The 19,522-nt window shown below is 36.2% G+C and overlaps 1 protein-coding gene across 1 annotated transcript in view; it reads right to left on the bottom strand.

The window, feature by feature from the left end:
• PREX2 (phosphatidylinositol-3,4,5-trisphosphate dependent Rac exchange factor 2) overlaps nucleotides 1–19,522 on the bottom strand; it is a 171,377-nt gene that overhangs the window by 93,336 nt on the left and 58,519 nt on the right. Inside the window, exons 9-15 of the mRNA XM_005479357.4 lie at nucleotides 17,978–18,081; nucleotides 10,848–10,997; nucleotides 8,217–8,361; nucleotides 6,546–6,646; nucleotides 2,673–2,776; nucleotides 1,279–1,328; nucleotides 653–728 (exon numbers count right to left, since the gene is read on the bottom strand). Coding sequence (XP_005479414.1) covers nucleotides 653–728; nucleotides 1,279–1,328; nucleotides 2,673–2,776; nucleotides 6,546–6,646; nucleotides 8,217–8,361; nucleotides 10,848–10,997; nucleotides 17,978–18,081 — 730 coding nt within the window. The remainder of the gene's footprint in view (nucleotides 1–652; nucleotides 729–1,278; nucleotides 1,329–2,672; nucleotides 2,777–6,545; nucleotides 6,647–8,216; nucleotides 8,362–10,847; nucleotides 10,998–17,977; nucleotides 18,082–19,522) is intronic.

The raw sequence follows: 19,522 nt of genomic DNA, 5'->3' as shown, positions 1-19,522 counted from the left end.
CAATTACTGTAGATTACATTTGCCACCACCACCTCTATGTATACATTTCAAGTGTATAAATATATATACACATATAAAAACCAGTATATACATGTTTATCATAGAATCAAGGAGCAGTTTGGGTTGGAAGGGACTTTTATATGCTATAACATTCTATAATTACAAATAAATAGGAAAAAACTTCAGCAAGGCTGCATTTTCCATAAAAACTGAACGTAATAGAACCTATAAGCATCAAAGTTTAAACTTTTATTTTATGGAACTAGTGCATGTTGACAGAGTGAGCAGGATATCATGCTTGTTTCTTGTTCATTTAAAATGAAACAGAATTGATGGCAACAAATTGGTACTGACTTTTGCTCATCTAGTTAGTAATTTAGAGTTTCTCATTTCATTTCATTTTAAGCCTGGACCATGTTATATGCTGAATCACAAAGCTAAGTGCCATCAAAACATTTCAATTCAATTTCAGATCAGAAAGATTAGCACTATAGCAATGAAAAGCATAGTTGATGACAGCTGATTTCTGTTGCTTTACTGGTTTAAGAGGATTACACTACATAAAGTGTTTGTATGTTGTTCTTGATATATCACTAGCTTTCAAGTCAGAATTTAAATGAAAACATACATAAATCCAAAGGTGTCTACTTGCCTGGGCAATCAACCAATCTATGAATTTGTTTGCCATAACCACAGATTTGTAGGTTCTCAAGTGATAGTCTTTATCCCTGTTCAAAATAACACAAAACAATTTTTCAAAATCAAACAAAAGCTCAGAAGAAAAAGAAAAATACTTGTCATTTATAACCAAGTTAGTGCAAGCATGAACTGAGCACTTAATGGTTGAGGAGTTTTCTCTGGAGGAAAAAACTAGTAAATGAAGCTTTTCTTGTGCACAGAAATGAGGAGGTTGATCACAACTTATTTGGGTGATATTGTCAATGGAGTATGAAGGCAGGTGTGTCGCTCTGGGACTATTCTAATGAGGTAATGGTGTATTAGTAAAGGAGTGCACTAATATATACAGTAAGCATATAAGCATATCCATCAGGACCTAGGAGGCTCTAGAAGTCCATTAAAAAAGTTATATTGAGCAGAGTTGGCAGCCATTTAGTGGTTCGGTTATGCTTTTTGTCTTGACAGCATTTCAATCTTATCTGATTGCTCTCAAAAAACCAATCTTGAAAGGATGGGTTAGGTTCCTACATTCAAACACAGTATCTTCAGATCATGTACTTCTTCCAAATGACTCCCCCAGGATTTCCCAATTGCACTCACCTAATTACTGGGGTAAAGAGACTGTGAAGGCGACAGTACAGTCGTACACCCTGTTAAAGAGAAAGAGGTGGTGAGTCAACCACACACTCACACAGACAAGAGGCAGGGACATAGTAAGGAAGTCTGAATGCTGTTAGTGGATTTCATTTTCATATTAAAAAGATCTGTTCAAATTTCTATGTATTTTCATGTACCAAAACAATGTTCCCCGATAACAATATTGATGAATAAATTATGAGAACGAACACATTTCCTATCTAACCTAAGCTTACTGAGACACATGCAAAACAGATTAGCTTTAAGGTAGGATTAAACAATTCTGAAGGTTTGAAATACTTAGAAAGAAAAGCACACAAAAAATAAATCAACATTTCCATGCATTAAGGCTGTCCCAAACAGTGGTTACTATTCTACACATAGCTGTGTAATTACAGTAAAAACCACTGCATTTCATTATATGCATCAATACTTTGCTTACAAATTAGAATTATAACTAATCAATTTTAAAAATGCAAAAAGATTTAAATATTAGAAATGTTTTCTATTAAAAGCAAATAAATTATACATCTGCAGTAGTTTAAGAAACTACCATCGGAAAATTGTATTTTAAAAAATAAAAACACATTAGAATTACTTAGGAAACTATCAAAAAGCAATTATGTTTACAATATGCAAGTATAAGGACTAAAAGTTGTGTCAAATTAGATTCCACCCTACTTTGCTCTGCCTGGGAGTTCAGTATTGAAGATTCCTCTAGATGCACTTCATATTAACAAGTGGAGCAAAAATTAAATTAAACTGCAGCAAAAATTAAATTATACTGCAGTGTAATACCCAAATGCAGACATTTTCTACTGACTCCAAATCATGACAAATTTGAATATTAATGAGTTTAAAGGAAAGTTTGATCAATCTTTTCATTGTTGCCAGTAACATAGATGGGTAGTATAACCTATTATGTCTAAACATCTATGTGACTATAGATTAGTGTCCTAACTACTGCCTAGTTAGGACACTAACAAAGGACACTCAGATTTTAGAGAAATCTGGGAGCAGTTTCCTACATATATCTTCATATCTATGAGAAGGGACTGAAAAAAAACCAGACTGAACCTCAGCTTCAGGATTACCCAGAAACACAAGCAAAGCATCCTGCATATTAAACCACTGAATAGCAACTATAACTACATAATAGTAAACTGTAATTTTGTGTTTAAAATGTGTAAAAATTAACCAAAAGCTTACAAATGAAAAACTGAATTTGATTCACATAAATATAGATTGGTAACAGTGAGGGGATGTTGTTTATCCCAGCAAATCTTACATTACTTTTCAAGCAGAATCTCAGTTTCTGATGTGCTCTTTCCAATAATAGCAACTATTTTATTCTGTACCTTGGAGATGACATCCTGCATCTCATTTCTGGGATAGTATGTTCCATCATCATATCTGAATCTGTACAGCATGTGTTCAGGTTTGAATTGGTGCTTATCTGTAACTAAATTAAAAGGAAAAAAGGCATTGTTAAATGACTTTCTGAAGAAACCAAGGAGAGAGAAGAAGGTCAGCATCATTCCTTTTAATAAGAGCCCTAAACACATCAATAGGTATATTTCAAACAGGGAGGCCAGGAAGCCCAGTTAGATCATCTGCCCTAAGCTCCTTTAAGCCGCTGGTGACAGTATTTCTTACAACATTTAAGTAGTACAGAGGAAAACAAACAGTTTCAAGTCACAGGGAAAAGAATAAGGAGGACAGTCAGGGGACAGCATGAAAAATGAGGCCCTCAATTCCTTTTAGTCTTCAGAGCTTTTGTAGAGCTTATCTAGCAAATAGCCAACTAAGACTTTTTTTGCAACAATTCATATTATTCCTCGACATTATTTTCTGTCCTCATTCTTGAAGAGGCCAATCTCAGATGATTCAGTAAATACACAAACACAACACATTTGACCAGTCTTGCAGTGGGAACAAAGGAGAGAGGAACATCTCCCTCTACATAGAGTCACCTAAACATTGTAAGTGCAAGAGACTGGCAATTGTTATGAAGATGCTGATAATCTATTTCCCCAAGGACCTGGGAAAAATTATCTTAACAGGTGGAATTCCAGAGTGTCACAAGATTCTGGCAACAAATCTCACAACTTCAAGTATTTTGTGAAAACAAGTCATATCTTAGGATACAAAAGTTCTCCTGGAAACTGCACAGCTGCAAATCTTTCTGAAAAACAGCTGATCCATTTGATGGTTGAGGACAGGCTTAGGCACTATCACCATCCTAAGATAACTGCTTTATTAATTACAGCTTCACTTGCAGTTGTAACCTTAAATTTTGAAAGTCAATTTACATGTCATCAACTGATAAAGGAGGGTGCTGCAATGTCTTCATTTATCAGAGTAACACACCTGAGAGAGTTAGGTAATTCTGTGCATGCGTTCCTATAACAAGCAATTAAGCCATCATACATAATTATTTTCCAAAAATTCAGTTAGGCATCATAAACTTTGTATAGTGAGGTGCCTTCCATCTGTGTCATTTTTCATGCCCCTTCAAGCTCCTCAGTATTTCCCACAGCATCTGATACACAGACATAAAAACTGAACTTCATATATGAAGTGTCATGTGCAAGAGCAAAATAACATCTCTACCTGCATTTGATATATCTACAAATAGTAAAGCCCAGGACACTATTCCAATTGCCTTGAACTGAATTATTCAAAATAATTCCTAAGCTCTTTCACATATCATTGCCTCTAAATATATGAGATAGACTACAAAATTTTCACACACAATGCCTAACATAAGTATCTATGTGAATTTTAATGGATTGTGACCATTTAACCAAAAAAAAACCCCACGTCTTCTAGCTCTATAATTAAAAAATAATCCTACTGTTGAAGAAAAAATAATGTATTCCAATAGATTAACAAATAAAAAGTTCTTTATAACCAGCAAGTTCCAAAAATAAAAATAAAAATCAAGACAGTTTTGCTTAAAGCCAAATTATTCCTCATTGTTACAGGGATGTGCTGGGAGGGAACAAGGATGACAAAGCACCTTTCCTTTCTTGCATGCCCATGACAAACAGAGCAGGCTATGCCCTCTGAGGAACACAAGCACAACTCTGTCTCTGCAGTCCCAAGTTACCAGAGTGTGCCAGAAACTAAGGGAGTAGCTCCACAGAGCTGGGACTTGCTGGGTTTCAAAAACCTGAGCTCACAAAATGCTGCATTACCACTAAATAAGGAAGGCCAAGTTGCTTTGTGTGCCATTTCCAACACCGTAGCCACATTTATGCTGGGATATGTATTTATATGGCATACACTACATAAAGGGAATTGATCAAGATTTAAACTGGTCTTTTCTTTTCATTTGCTTGCCAAGGTAATTTAAAATCAGATCCTTATGTCAGTTCAAGGAACTGCACAGCCATATTCATTTTTAAACTATCTGATATTCAGTTTATTTTTGTAACTACAAAGCCTCTTAATCCAATGAGACAAGGTTTCCATCTCTAATCAGCTGCAGCGAGAGGACAAAGTACCTCACTCCATTGAATGGTATCAGTCAGTTCAGATAGCAGAGAATTCCACAAGGTAGATTTAAAATAGCAGCATACAAACAGATCTTTCCCCTTATATAAAATTGGAGGGGGGGAAAAAAGGAAAAACTGTAACTTTTCTGCTTGCTAGAGTTCACATGTCAGGAAGAACAACAATGTCCATCACAACATGATTCTGTCACTGCTAGAATGAACTCCAGCACAGTGACAATAATGGCCAGCCTCCTGAATATGCAAGTTCTCAACAAAGGCCTCTACAATATTTGCAATGTAAATAACAGCCAAACGTTCTTCCTCCCTTGCTCCCTCCGTGAAAACAGATGGTTCATTCAACTTTATTTTAGGAATGCTATTTTCAGTGAACTACAGCTGGATTCACTATTCAAAGTAGCATGTCTGGCTCACATTTCTATGCTCTAATATAATTACCCTTTTATCTCATGAAGTTACACAATATTCATTTAACTCTGCATTGAGAAAATCTATGGGTGTATTTAGGATATAAATTACAAGATCAGGAGAAGAATCTCTGGCAACAGAATCATTCCATTGAAAACAGCTCAGTGTGTGTAGTAAACATAATAGCATCTGACATTTGAATGACTGTGGAAGAAAATAATGTAGACTGACATTAAAGAAATGACGACTACATGACTACTGATTAATAACCTTAATATTTTTCCTCCTACTTTTCATATGTTTAAAACACACACAACTCAGTGGCACTGTGTTTCTCCCACTTTCTTTCCAGTCAAGGACATTAAAGTCATTGCAAAGAACTTAAATTAAGTATTAAATTAGTTGTTAGCTGGAGTACAGAAGTATTAAAATGTATATTATCAAAGATTCCATCTAAATTTACATCCTGGATCTATGATGGTGTGGTAACTAACTTGACAACTTTGTTTGGAGTGACTGTACCTATGATATCAGATTCTGTAAAACATGGCTTCAAAGAAGCTTCTCCAGTTTACTTCTATGGTCCTGTTAGACTCTACCTTGTAATAACAACAGAGATACGGACATGTTCTAGTAGGAGAAAAATGTTGCCAATGCAAACTACCTGCAGAAATCAAACCTTCTTACTGGCTAAAAAAAATGAAACCTCTGAGTGATACTTTTCTCCACAATAAACTAAATGCAGAGAGTTGATTGCAGATTTCAGCATCAAAATAGCAATTTTAGTAACTATACAATGTAGTGAAGAGAAGGCCTTAAAATGCAAAAGATTAAATTGTTAGGTTACAGATTCATCAGCTCCACTTGTAACATCTAACAGATGACCATGCTCATTTATCAAAACAGCCAGCTGTGACTCACTGTCATGTAAAATTCTTAGTTGAACACCTTCCCTAAAATGCCTGGCCTTAATAAAGGTTAGAATCCTCACAAGTAGTGTACTACTCTGTGTTGCCTCAGAATTTTTTTTTGCTTACAAAAGGACAGCAATGCTTCTCTATGTCCTTTTCCCTGATGTTGTGATCCCAACAGCAGAGAGAAAATCTGATTAAATCAGTGGAGCCTTTCCCAGCAAATCTGCTATGGACATGGACAATGGCCCCATGAGGCCCCTGGAAGGATATAATGCAGATTCCACAAGCTGTCTTGTGTTAACAAGACCATCTTTTAGTCAAACAAAATTAAGTCCATTCTAGTTACAACAATCATCTTGAAAACAACTAAGTTAAAACTAACTCTATTTACCATGGTGAATAATGCCATTCTCTAGTAAAGCTTGGCCAAGATGAACACCTTCTTCAGACTTGTGTATCTCTCCAATTTCCAACAGCCAGGACACAAATTCGCTGGAAAAACAGATAAAGAAAACAAACTTTACATCTCATCACCAGAGATGAGATGGTGGTGATCACCACCAGATCTACTGCACGTTCCTCTTCATTACTAGTGTTTCTTACTAGTCTTGTAAATGATTCTTTTGCCCAATGATCCTCAAAATGCTGTACCACCTTTAAAAAAACTCAGTCTTTACAGCTTTTCTTTTATTTTGACATAACCACAGACAGTTTCCCATGAGATGTCTTTTCTGCTCAGATGTTTTCCATCCATGAAGTTAACCTGGCACATAGTAAAGATTTTTCATGTTTTCTGGGATATCGTCAACTGCATTTGATAAGACCGACCAATATAAGGCAATCCCAGGCATTCCTACTGCACTTATCCAGGGCAGGCGTGCCATGGTGGCAGAATAAAACCACAGTATGAACGAACAGTAGGCTTGTTACTTCCAAGGTGTCTCAAACACATTGACATCCAGAGCTTATCTACTAAGTATATATTCATGCACATAAAATGCCAGGCTTCCACCAAAGCAAATCTGATGCAGTCCAGAGACACTGGATCTACAGCAGATAAGATGTGCATGTTACAAATCAAAAGTGCAATGAGGTAGCGCAACCTTCACATTCATGGGTTTTAACTGGTGACCCTGGGACCAGCAGAAGCATTCTTCAAAACAGTTCACTCCAAAGACAGCACTGAAAAGGAGCCATTTCAGGTAGATTCAAGTGGCTCCTCAGCATGAGTGTGTTCTTCACCTGCATCCAACAACTTCACTGAGGAATCATGATTCTACCATAACTTATGGTAGAAGTTTGGTAGAATCATTAATCTTAATCTTGATTTCATTTCTCTTCAACTGCGTCACTTCCAACAGCACATAAGAATCTCCCAAGTTTTATTTCCCCTTTTGAACCCCGTAGTATCTTCTCAACAACTTTTTTGTGCAAAACACTCTATTTTATAAAAATGCTTTTCACACTTAACTTATGGTTGTAAGTACTTATCTTATAGCCAAATAAAATAAGTGATAACTCTTCTGTCTCCCAAATGATTTTTTATTTTCATAGACACATTTTAAGGCCATCTATTTCTTTTTCAGTCTTCTTAAGCCATAGGCATAATAAGGCATTATAAATATCCTCCTGATAATTTAAACATGTAAACCTTATTTACTAACTCTGTTCCTGACCTTCAAGCAAGAGAAGGACAGAGCTGTTTTAAGAGGCAAAGATTACTTAGGTGAAATAAATAAAATTTTACACTCCAAACTAGTAATTCCAAAACAAAATGAATTTGAAAAGTTGGGAAATATTTTTTGAGAGAAACTAATTCACTTGATGCATTTCCATATTTTCACCATGCCCTCTGGAGCCTTGTCTCTTTAATAGAACTACTTTGAAAACGAGAACACATTCATGTATTTCAGGCAGACCATTTTACATTATGGCTAAATTCTGTGAGGCAAATAGGCCTAACAGACATTACAAATGAAGAGCAGTTTCTACAGAATCCCAAAGAAGCTTTAAAATGTGGGTTTAGATGGCAAGCATTCACACTAACAAATGCATATACTACCTTCCAAGAAAGCATTTGGGGAAAGTGGTTAATTTCCTCTTCCTGTCTTTGATGAGATTCCCTTGTTTGCACATCATTTTGTACAATCTTTCTCCTTGCTCAGAGATCATCACCCAAGTGTCCTGTTCCATGCCCAATTTTAAACCTGCCAAAAATGCATTAACATTTTATGAAGCGATATTGCCATTATATCTCAGTATCTTCCCTGAAATGGAAAAGCAATACTGATACTTTACATCCAAAAAAAATTGAAGAGCTGGTTTTCATTATTTTCTCATGATCAAGTTAAACCACGAACATCTGATCTTCATAAAGCCTAACCAAAATATATTTTTCTCACAGAGAAGTTAATTTGTTAGTCTATCTACATCACATTTATTTTGCAGTAATAACAGACATCAGTATATGAACACTTGCAAGGGAGTAATCATGTCTTCACAACTGTAAAATAAGGAGACTCGGTTTTGCACTGACCATGTGATAATAAAAAGATCTGCACTGAAAGGAATATTTTTCAAATTTCAAGTTAATAGTAGTAACAAGTTATCAGGTATGCATATTCTAGTTTCACATAGATAATTCACCCCTTTTCCACAAAAGCATTCAGGCTTGGCAGGGGCGTTGGAACTAGATCTTCATGGCCCCCTGCAACCCAAGTCATCCTATGATATCCCATCTGAGTAAGGGTCTGGTACTCTTTAGTTTTGAAAATACAGCCTGAAGAAATGCGTCTGTCATGAGAAGCAAATGGTGATACTGGGAACTGAACAACATCCAGGAACCAGATAGCAGTGATGTCACATAAATAAAACTCGGAGTACCCCAGGGAAAAGAAAACTTAACTAATATACTACTTCTGGAGTTATAGGATGTTGATGCTGTTATTTGTATTGACATTTCAAGTAAGGTCATCACAGTATCATATCATCAATCTTAAAGATGACCACCTTTGAAATAAATTTCTGAATGCCTCGGGGGTTTACAGGAAAGTCACCAAATTGACAGAAATTTCTGCAAGAAGTTTCCAATACATCTTGATTTCCTGTAGCAAGCAAATACAGTCTACAAAGTGGTCCAAGTTTATGATTTTATTACAAAAGATGAAAACTGTGCTAAATCATTTAATTCAGAGCATTACTTCAGCTCCTTTTTGTTCAGCTTCTGCTACATGGATTCCAAGTAAAAGTAGAGGTTTTGTTTCTCTCAGTCCATTGAATCTTCCAACTCATTTGGTTTTCAACAATTCTGTGTTGCAGTCTTAATCTATGTCGGTCTCATCTCCTCCTGGTTTCATGGTTTTCATAGTTTTCTCCTTGGAAGCAAGACCACTGAGAGCATCAGGACCAGAAAGCTTCCACAAATCATAGGTTGCTAAAATCCTAAGACATTGGCTTTGGGATGGCTACTTCAGACCTCCAGCTTGCCAAGTTTAGCTCCAACTCATTTCTATTATCAGCTGCTTAGTTGATTAGTGTGAAACAGTAAGAATTCATCAACATAAAATACAACTACTTACTCTGTATTTCAGACAAAACTGGGGTTTTTTGTATTTGGCACTATGTCTACCACACCGCTTTTTCATTTTTTAAACATTTTTCATATTTTAAAAGTGTTGACAGTTTAGACCTCTAAGGCATTTTTTATCTTTTCTGCTACAAATTCCTGATGACACTACTGATTAGCTGGTGCTGAAACACCCTACTTGAAACTCTGATCCTACAAGAGATTCTAGAACATCCAGTACTCAAATTTAAAAGATAAAAGAAAATATTAGTGTCCATCTACAACAGAGGCACAAACCAACAGTTACTGCAACAGGTGATGGAAAATCTACAAAAATCAGGAAAAGAATCACAGATCTGAATACAAGGTCATATTTTCTCTCAACATCAAGTCTCCAAATAGCACTACTAATTAGGATATTTGGGGTTTCAAATGAAATTAGTTCCAGAAAATGATGATGCATCATCTTTCCCGGCTTCTACTTGGTGCTGGGTTCACCTTGAACATGTGAAGTTATTTGTGGTCACATTTGAGATCAGGATTTTATTTCATCCAAGTATTCTTCCACCTTAATTCAGTCACTCAGAAAGATAGTAGTTTTCCAAAGGTGATTGGAAATGGTGATTACAATCTTGGGTAGGAGGTAATACATCCAAGATGGAGCTATGAATGTGTCATGTACAATTTCAGTTTGGATCATCCGCTTTAAGATCCAACAGAAAAAGCCTGCTCATTTTGGTGATTCCAATGGCCAGTCACAAAGGAAATCAGTGCATACAAATCCCACGAGGCATTTAGGATAGACCCTCAGATACCACAAATCATGATAATAATACACTGGTCTCAATGAATTTATGACAATTTATACTGGTTGAGGATAAGCTGTAAAATCACAGATTAAATCATCTCCCCATTTCTCAAACAGCATTTACTACCAGCATATATGATTCAAGACATCATGCCCTTCCCAGTACAAGTTTGATTCATTTTTCCCAGACTGGTATTCATAAATCTTCAGCTGAACCTGACAGGACAAGTTTGCCTACCAGCTGCTTTTGCTTTATACCCCAACATAAAAATACAGTATAGCTTTCTGGCAGAGCAACACAAGGAGGTTTATTGACCTACCTTTTCTTCTCTCTCGCTCTTTCAAAATAGCTTCCAGCCATTCTTGCTTCTCTTCAGGGGTTTTTGCCATGCATACAAACCATTTATTCTTTGCAGTGTTGTGGATCTTCCAGCCATTAATAACAGTGTGGCCACTGCTGTGGTAGTCAGCTGGGAATAGATAAAATTGCTTAAAGAGCATCAATTCATAAAAAAGCAACAGCAATACTTGCCACAATTGCTAAAAACTTATCACCACACATAAAAGTCCAGAAAATACAGAAGAATAAAATTTAATTTTAAGTTATCTCTGCCACCATGAACTAGGTTATAACTTAGTAATCTGTAGTTTTAATTTTTATAAATAGTGTCCTTTGTAAAGTGTAACAGAGATTTGCCTAGCATAAGGAAGAAGGTATAAAATCAACACTAAAACAGGCAGAGTCCTATTAAAAGAAAAGATAATGGTACTTTGGAGTGCTTTTGTGTTAAACTGAAATAAATAATTCCTTAAACAAGCAGCATTGCTCTTTTCCCCCTTAAATTACTGAGTTGCTATGCTGATTGACTTGATTTACTATTAAGGGTAAAAAAGGACTAAATATGGAAATACAATTTCAATTTCACAAATTATCAAAGCACAGACATTTGGAGTATCTTTACTGGTTACCTGAATAAGCAAGTATCTACCTTTACTAGTTTAAACAAACTGGAATATAATAAAGGTGTTCTGATCTAAAAACCAAATGCATAATTCCTGAAATATGTTCCTAACAGGCTTATGTTTGATGGGCACATTATGAGAGGTAAGGGTTGCTGATGCTCTTAGATAACTAGAACTCCTGACATGTAATATGTAAAAATATTTATGCTACAGAAATCAAATTATTTACTATTTATTACTCTATATTTACCTCTATAGCAATTTATTTTACCATGCTAGTCCATAAATCTCATTCAGAAATTCCAAAACTAATCCCCTAACTGTCCTTCACTAGGATTACATGAATTTCTCAGGGAAAAAACTGTGAGGGATAAATGCCTTATGATAAGAAATAATCTTTTTTCATAAAACACAGAATACAAAACTAGAGCTAGCAACTACAATACAAAACACTAAGAAAAATCAAAGGTCAATATTTTCTCACCACAAACTTTCATTAAGTGGCAAAAAAGTCCTAAGGCCAACCCTGAACTAGTGCAATAACCACACAGCTTTTCATTTAGTAAATACTTTTTCAGCCCTATTTTTTATGATGAGATGAGATTTTCTGAAACTGAAACCCTTGCTGAAATGCTTGCTAAGATTTATCATAAATCTCAGCAGACATGCTAGTATCCTTTCAATAACTTTGCATTTTAATTAGATGGAAAGCAGCCAAGCTTTGTGTACTGGGCTGGGAAATGTCAGGAACTACTAGAAAATCATGAGACTGACGGCTAATTTCTAAACCAACAAAACTTTCTAGTACTCAAAGCACGTAAAAAAGTTTAAGCAAGTCTATGACAGGGGAAAAAATGAAGTTGTTTTTTCAACATCATGTTTATGCCACTCATTTATCATATTTTCATTTGCATAGCCTACGCGTAGTATCCTTTGTTCTTTTAAAAACATTGTTTCCTGAAAACTACCCATCATACTATTCATGCAGTCTTAGAAAATCAGACCCAAAAGTCAAGAACAAGAAATAAACTCTCGACTGACAGACTGCAGACCCTTGGGGATCAGAGGCAGAAGCACTACTGGAGGAAGTTAAGGTTCCTTTGTTTATTTATTAAGTTAGAGGTGAATACATATAAAAATACCGGGTCATAATTTCCCTGCGGTCTTTGTTACTGTATGTTATCAGCACAAGACATGTTGTGTAGGAAAATGATTACTGGTTCACTGAACCATAGCAGTTAAAATTGTGGCCAAAAAAAAATCAAAAATGAAGGCTCAAACTTACAAATGGATTCAGATTGCCCCACTTTGGACAAAAAGTTGGTGTCACCTTAGTAGCTTAATTCAGAAAAGAAAATGGTGTGCCCAGACACTTGAATCTCTCAATATAGAGATGACTTTTTAAATATGCAGCTTCCTTGGCCTCTGAGGATTTGTAACTGCAGGGCGAGGAGCACCCTGGCTGTTTGGCCACACTCACCTCATTCCACCACAAACTCCCAGAATTCTGAAAAAGGCCCAATCACCAAGCCAGGGATCATGACTGCCTAATGCATACAAGAGGGCACAGAGCTCAGGGGGAGAAAAACATGTAGCAGTTGCCCAGCTTGGCTATAGTACCACCCTGCTGTGATGCCCACTTGGAATTCAGCCCATCTCCAACTGCAACACATCTGCTTTCTCCCTTGCTCTTCACACTCCCCATGAAGGGGAACAATTCCTACAATCCTCCAAGGCTCCCATGAGCAATTTGTTCTCCCCAATACACCCATGTCCCTAGTCAAGAGCAGTTCAGCATTACACTGTCATCCCATATAAACTCCTACCTTCTCTGACCTGGCCATTGGGCAAAATCTGGTCAAGAGCTGCTGGCCAGCCAGGAGGTCTGCATGTCCTGCCTGGCCAGCTGCTCTGCACATCTGCACACTCCTCACATCAATGCAATCACAGCTGGCAGCCAGGCTAAACAAAGAATTTCAAAACCTGACAGAATGATTACAGAAGGAAGAAGAGCACGTTTGCTCCATGCTGTTTGCTCCATGCAAAGTCTGAATGAGCAGGATCAACAAATCATTAAACTTACAACTTCCCTAGGAAATGTGATGAAAGATGACATCATCTTTTAATGTGACTTGGTAATACATTACAGCTTGTAATTTGAACTGCAATATATTGTTCAAAATTCAAGACTCATATTTTTGAGTGATGAATAAGAAGCAATTTGTTGTAGCCGTATACAAAAGAATTCTCTTCTTCCCTAAAAAAACAAACACAATTCTCTGTACTGAACTACTTTTACATTTCTTAGAGGTTCTTAGGAGCATCAATGCTTAGAAATGCCAAGGAAATAATTTCTGCACAATATCAACTGCCACTCTCCATGTGTACTTTTTGATGCAGTTTCCAGCTACTTTTATCATGTCATATTTTTTCTATATCACGCCTCAGCTCAAAACTAGAGAGGAAAGAACTACTATATTAGCAGTAAACATAAATCTAGTATTTCCTAAGTCTCAAGTGCTTTTCTTCATAAACTAAGTACCATTCATTTAATGGCTGATGAATGCCTTTAGAAATGTATTTTTCTCTCAAAAGTGAATTTCAGAAACTGGTACAGAAAAAAGAATATGATTACTATAAAACCACATTTCTAATACTTGCAAGTGATTGTGTAGCCACATTATTTTAAGATCATAAATAGTTGGCCCTGATAAATAATATGCATTCCACTTTAATCAGCGCAATCAAGAAAAAACAGTGAGTGCTTCGTGGTGCTGAAACAAAAAAAGAAAGCTGATACAAACTGTACTGCTCAGCCAAGGCCTAATTTCATCAAAGAAAAATTGCTTTTCAGAAAAAGCTTTGTTAATTTCTGTAGGCATGTCATTAGCATGATAATAAACCACACTGGGAATCTGTTTTGCTATTTCTATGCTTCTACTCACAAACAACAAAGATTACATTCCTACATCTATCAGTGCTGGAAGCAAACACTCTCAGATGCCCTGTTCCCTGGAGCTCCACGGTTCCTTGCTTTAAGTGAGCAGGGGATCCCAAAATCTGCAGTATGTAAGTGTGGAAGTACCATCCAGACTCAATGGTCTTTGATGTCTTTAAAGAAATCCATCTGGAGTGCATTGCAAAGAGTCCTGCACAGATATGAAAATATAAGCACTCTGCACCCAGAGCTTCCACTCTAAATCAGGAATTACAGAAATTGATAGGTAATAGATTATTAAAGAGAATAAAATAATACAATACCAAAAAAAGCACATACAAAGCTATTGTGAGTGACACTAGGACAGCCATATCACTCCTCTTGGGAACACAATGAGACAAAAAGAAAACAGCAGAATAGTACTGGGCTACAGCTCAAACATGGATGACTACAAAGGATGAGAAACAAGACATCTGGGTGGAACAAATGAGAACAGCAAAGAAAGCAGGACAGACAAAGGTTAAAGAAGGACATCAAGATCTTAGTGAAAGAAAAAATATCTGTGTGAAGAAAGGGAACACAGAAGTCTCACAAGGAAGGAAAAGAGCAGGTAGAGTTTAATAAAAAAAACCAGGGTGACAAGAAAAAGGCAGAAAGATGTCACAGGCCAGGGAATTAACACAGAAATTTCAAAGAACCACAGAAAGGAGGCATGAAACTGCAGAAATGAAAAGGATGAATAAATTTGAGGATATTGAATAAACTGAAATGGAAAAAGCAGAAAATGTGGTGATAAGGAAAAAATACAGGTAAAAAGAATCATAGCATAGTTTGGGTTGGAAGGGCCCTAGGAAATACCCTGCAATGAGCAGGGACATTTTCAGCTAGATCAGGTTGCTCCGAACTTCATTCAACCTGACTTCAAATGCTTCCAGGGACTGAGCATCCACCAACTCTTTTAAGTTAGAAATCAGACTAATCAAACCATTAATGATGTCACAGAAGTGTGGAAAGGATTATGGAGTCTGGAAATAATATGCATATAAAAATGAAAAGAACTGATATGGCTCAGGGGAGCAAGGGGGAAGGAAGCATGACCCCTCCAGGACTGGGTACAAGGCTATAAGAAATGGGGACAGTAGCCAAATTTCCTGGGGCTGAAGGAAATTAGACAACTGGTGTCTGCATAGAGGAAGACTATTTGTGCTTAGCCACATTATAATTGAAGATTCATTGAGGAAGAAAACAAACAGGCAGGAAGAAAAATGAACAGTGTGAAAAAGATCAAAGACTGAATAGCTAGAACAAGTAAATGAAGAAAGGTAGGACAGATAGAGGATCAAAGAAACATTTCCTAAAGCCAACACTAAATCCATAACAATATGTGGGGAGGAGTCAGTTAAAGATGAATAGTTAGAGAATTCTTGGAATATTCATCAGGAAGAAGATGGTGGGTACAATCATCTGGACACAGTAATGTTAACATTTAGAAGCAAAAAGATGCTGTCTTAGAAAGTGACATGATGCAAACAGGGAAATTGTCTTTTATTTCTAAAGCACATTTAGGAAGATGAAAGAAAATAAATGAAAGGAAGTCAAACAGTACATGACAGGAAAGACTGAAATAATCAGCTCTTTTTTTTGCATAAACAAAACCTGAGATTTTATACAAAAAAAGCTAAACGTTGGGCAGTGATACAGGCTGGAAAAGGGGAATAGCAGGGCAAAGAATATTGAATGAAATATATTCAGCTCAAAGAGGCATGAAGAAATTCACTGCAGTGTACCCATAGATAGCTTGAAATCACTAACTAAATCAGTGGGCCTGGTGAAGGACATAACCCAAAACAGATGTCAAGGAGTTCTTACAAAAAATGTCTGGTAAGCAAAGACAATGAATCAAGTGTGACACCACAGTGCTCTACCTTATGTTCAGCATTTTCACCATTTTCATGAATAGCTTAAATGGTTCAGTGGTAACATTGTCATGGAACCAAGTCAAGAAGCATTGCAAGAGCTTTGGGGAACAAGATGTGAATTCTGAATACTTAACAAATTGTACAAATGGTAAGACAAAACTTCAGTAGAGAAAAGAATGGAATTACCAGTTCTACTTTTAGACATTAATACACTATAAAATATAATGGGATAGGCACCAGTACTGCACAAAATGCTCTGGTCTTCTTGAACAATGAAAAATAATGCTCTCAGAAAAGCCAAACAATCCTGGGATTAGTAGCAGACATCCCATGTTGCAGCACTACAGTAATTATTCTGGCACTGGTAAAATTTCAGCTCTAGACACTTCAGTCATGAATTCCAAGCATTTATTAATGTAATTTCTTTATAAAATTTAATGAGAATGACAAAAGACAGAAGCAAACTCATCAAAACACAAATCCAAAGGACAAAAATAAAATTACAAAATAAGATAAAATACAAACACAACACATGAAAAAAGGTTGGAAGAGTTTAAAATAAGAGATGGAGCAAAAAGACAACAGTCTTCCAATAAACTATTTTGTTGCAACAAGAACAATAGTCCATTTTTTCTCCAAGTCAGCTCTACTGTCTACTTTAGAAAAAAAGAAGTGAGCAAATTATTTTGAGCACAAGAAACTCAAAACAGAAGAAAAACTTAATTTTAAAGAAATATTCAATTCCTATAAAGCTTACTTAGAACTAAATTAATTGTTATTAATGCTCAGTTTGAGAACAAAATTACATTAAGAAATGCTTAGAATCCGTAGTAGAGGACAAATCTAACACTATTTTAAAATATCAGGAAAAGCAATATATAACTCACAGAAATTCTGTCCAGAGTTACATATTTGCTATGCCACTACAAGTTTCACATACCACTTTTTTTTTTTCGCTTTACATTAAAAAAGCCCAAAATATTTAATTGCAAAAATTTAAATATCGTTAAGCTCAAAGGTTAAACTCCAGTTTCTAAAACAAAAATTGGTGTGTCTAAGAATACTTTGGGTTTTCAGTTTACTGATGCATATCGTGAAAATTTCAAGTAATCTTATGGCTTATACCCCTAAAGACATTTTTTAAAAACCTTCCTTATGTTATAATTTAAGTATTTATAGTGTTTCATCCCAGTAGAGGTAGGTTTTCCAATTGCTGCTATAAACATACAATGTACCTAAGTTCTTTAAGAGTGCAGGAATGTTGTAAAGTGAGGTTAAGTATGTAATTTCAGTTGAGCAATAAATGTCACCTTATTTTATTACTCTGTTCATGTAAGCATAAAATACTCATCTATGGCTGCCCAGCTAATAATAGGTGAAAGCAATGATGTGTCACAAGAAGCAGAATTTTGATATTAATAAATAGTGCTTTTAAAGCAGCATCTTCCACTTTCCTTCTAAATACAAGGAGCATTCTCTGTTCTCAAAGAAATTATGGAGCTGCATTTGATTTCATCACCTCAAAAGACAGCTCTGGAAATGAGCCACACAAATTTACTCACCTGTTCCACCATCTACCCACACAAATTTACTCACCTGTTCCATCATCTACCCACACAAATTTACTCACCTGTTCCATCATCTACGTTCTCCACTTCCATCACTTCCGTGTTTATTCTGCCCCGGAAAAGGTAACGGTGACCATCTGTAGATGCTTTGCTGTTCTTCAATCTCCTGAAAAAAGAAAGAGCAGAAGAGAATTGTCATTCGCTCCCTTGTTCTATGTTTCTGCCCTGCTACCTGTACATGCAGCCTTTGGAAACCACTGTAAGGATCACAACACCTTAATACCTGTGTAATTGGACTGTGGAAATCACTGCTGAATGGGATGCTGCTGATGGGAATGCAAAGATGCTATAGCTGGTACGAGCCAGCTGCAAACTCCTGCCTTAATGACAGCTCATCGAGAAAGTCTCACTCTGTAAAAGCTCTGCTCCAACTCTTGGGTACCTACATGCTGTTTTCTGCCAACCAAGACAAAAAAAAGGAGGGCCTTTCCTCCTAGCTGTTGTGGTGCCCCTGTTAGTCTACAAATTAAGCAAGGGGGTAATGTGACTGAAAAAAATCAAATGAGGACATCTTTGGATAGAAATCTCAACCTACACACATCAGCATTGTAAGTGGGATTTATGTAGGGAAGAAAGAAGGCAACATCTTTTCTTCCTAATGTAAGAGTTAACAGAGAATTGTAATTAAGGAGTGCTGAAGTTTGTGGCAGTTTCACTGCAATATGTTCCAAAGCACCTTGCATTGCTGTAACTGTTCCCAGTGAAGCCAATGCCTTTGGAGAGCCCCAGTTCTAGACATCTTTTGAGACCTCAGATAAGCCAGGGATTACTGTCCATCCATTTTTGCCTACAATTATTAATACTGTATATCAAACAAAGGTCAGTTCCTAAGAATTAAGGATCTCCTGAATTTTGACCTTCATCCACTCCAAAGAGGTACTTATTTTCAGAAAATTACCTGCCTCTCAATTATTACTTTATTACTGTCTTATGAGTAACTCTATTACACCATAAATGAGAATATGGCTACAAAAATATGCAACTTAGTGGAGGACAACTGAAAAGATACTATGTAACCAGCAACTTATTTGGAATTGCTGGACAACAATAAATAGCAGAAAATTTTAAAAGAAGATGTGTCATGTATCCAGGAATCTATCGAATATCTATCCAGGGATATGTATTTAGTGGCTACTCTAAAACAACTCCTGGATTAAAGAGACAAATGTGAGCATCAAGAGGGATATTTGTACACAGGAGAACCCTTATTTCTCACAACATTATCTACAGAAGCTTGCTGCTGAACTAAGGAATTGCTCTTTGGAATGCAGCAAGCAGCAGCTTTCTGGTTGTTTTCTCTGATTACAAATATAAGGCATGAAATTCTTGTATATTTAGAGACTTATTTTATTGCACAAGCTAGAATACTAATTTGTTTGAACTAAAAATTCAGACTGTTTACACTTCCTAGAAGAGAGTGAGGCCATCACATATAACCTGCTGTGGAAGGCTGTCAAAACAGATTCTTTTGCCCCACACTTCACTACTAAGATCCTGCACCCATAAAATTTTTTTTCAAATTGCTTGAATTATATAATTCTCTTTGG

Source organism: Zonotrichia albicollis, chromosome 1 (assembly GCF_047830755.1).
Source record: "Zonotrichia albicollis isolate bZonAlb1 chromosome 1, bZonAlb1.hap1, whole genome shotgun sequence".
NCBI classification, from domain to species: Eukaryota; Metazoa; Chordata; class Aves; order Passeriformes; family Passerellidae; genus Zonotrichia; species Zonotrichia albicollis.
The sequence above is the reverse complement of the archived record's forward strand: the minus strand, read 5'-3'. Positions and strand labels throughout refer to the sequence as shown.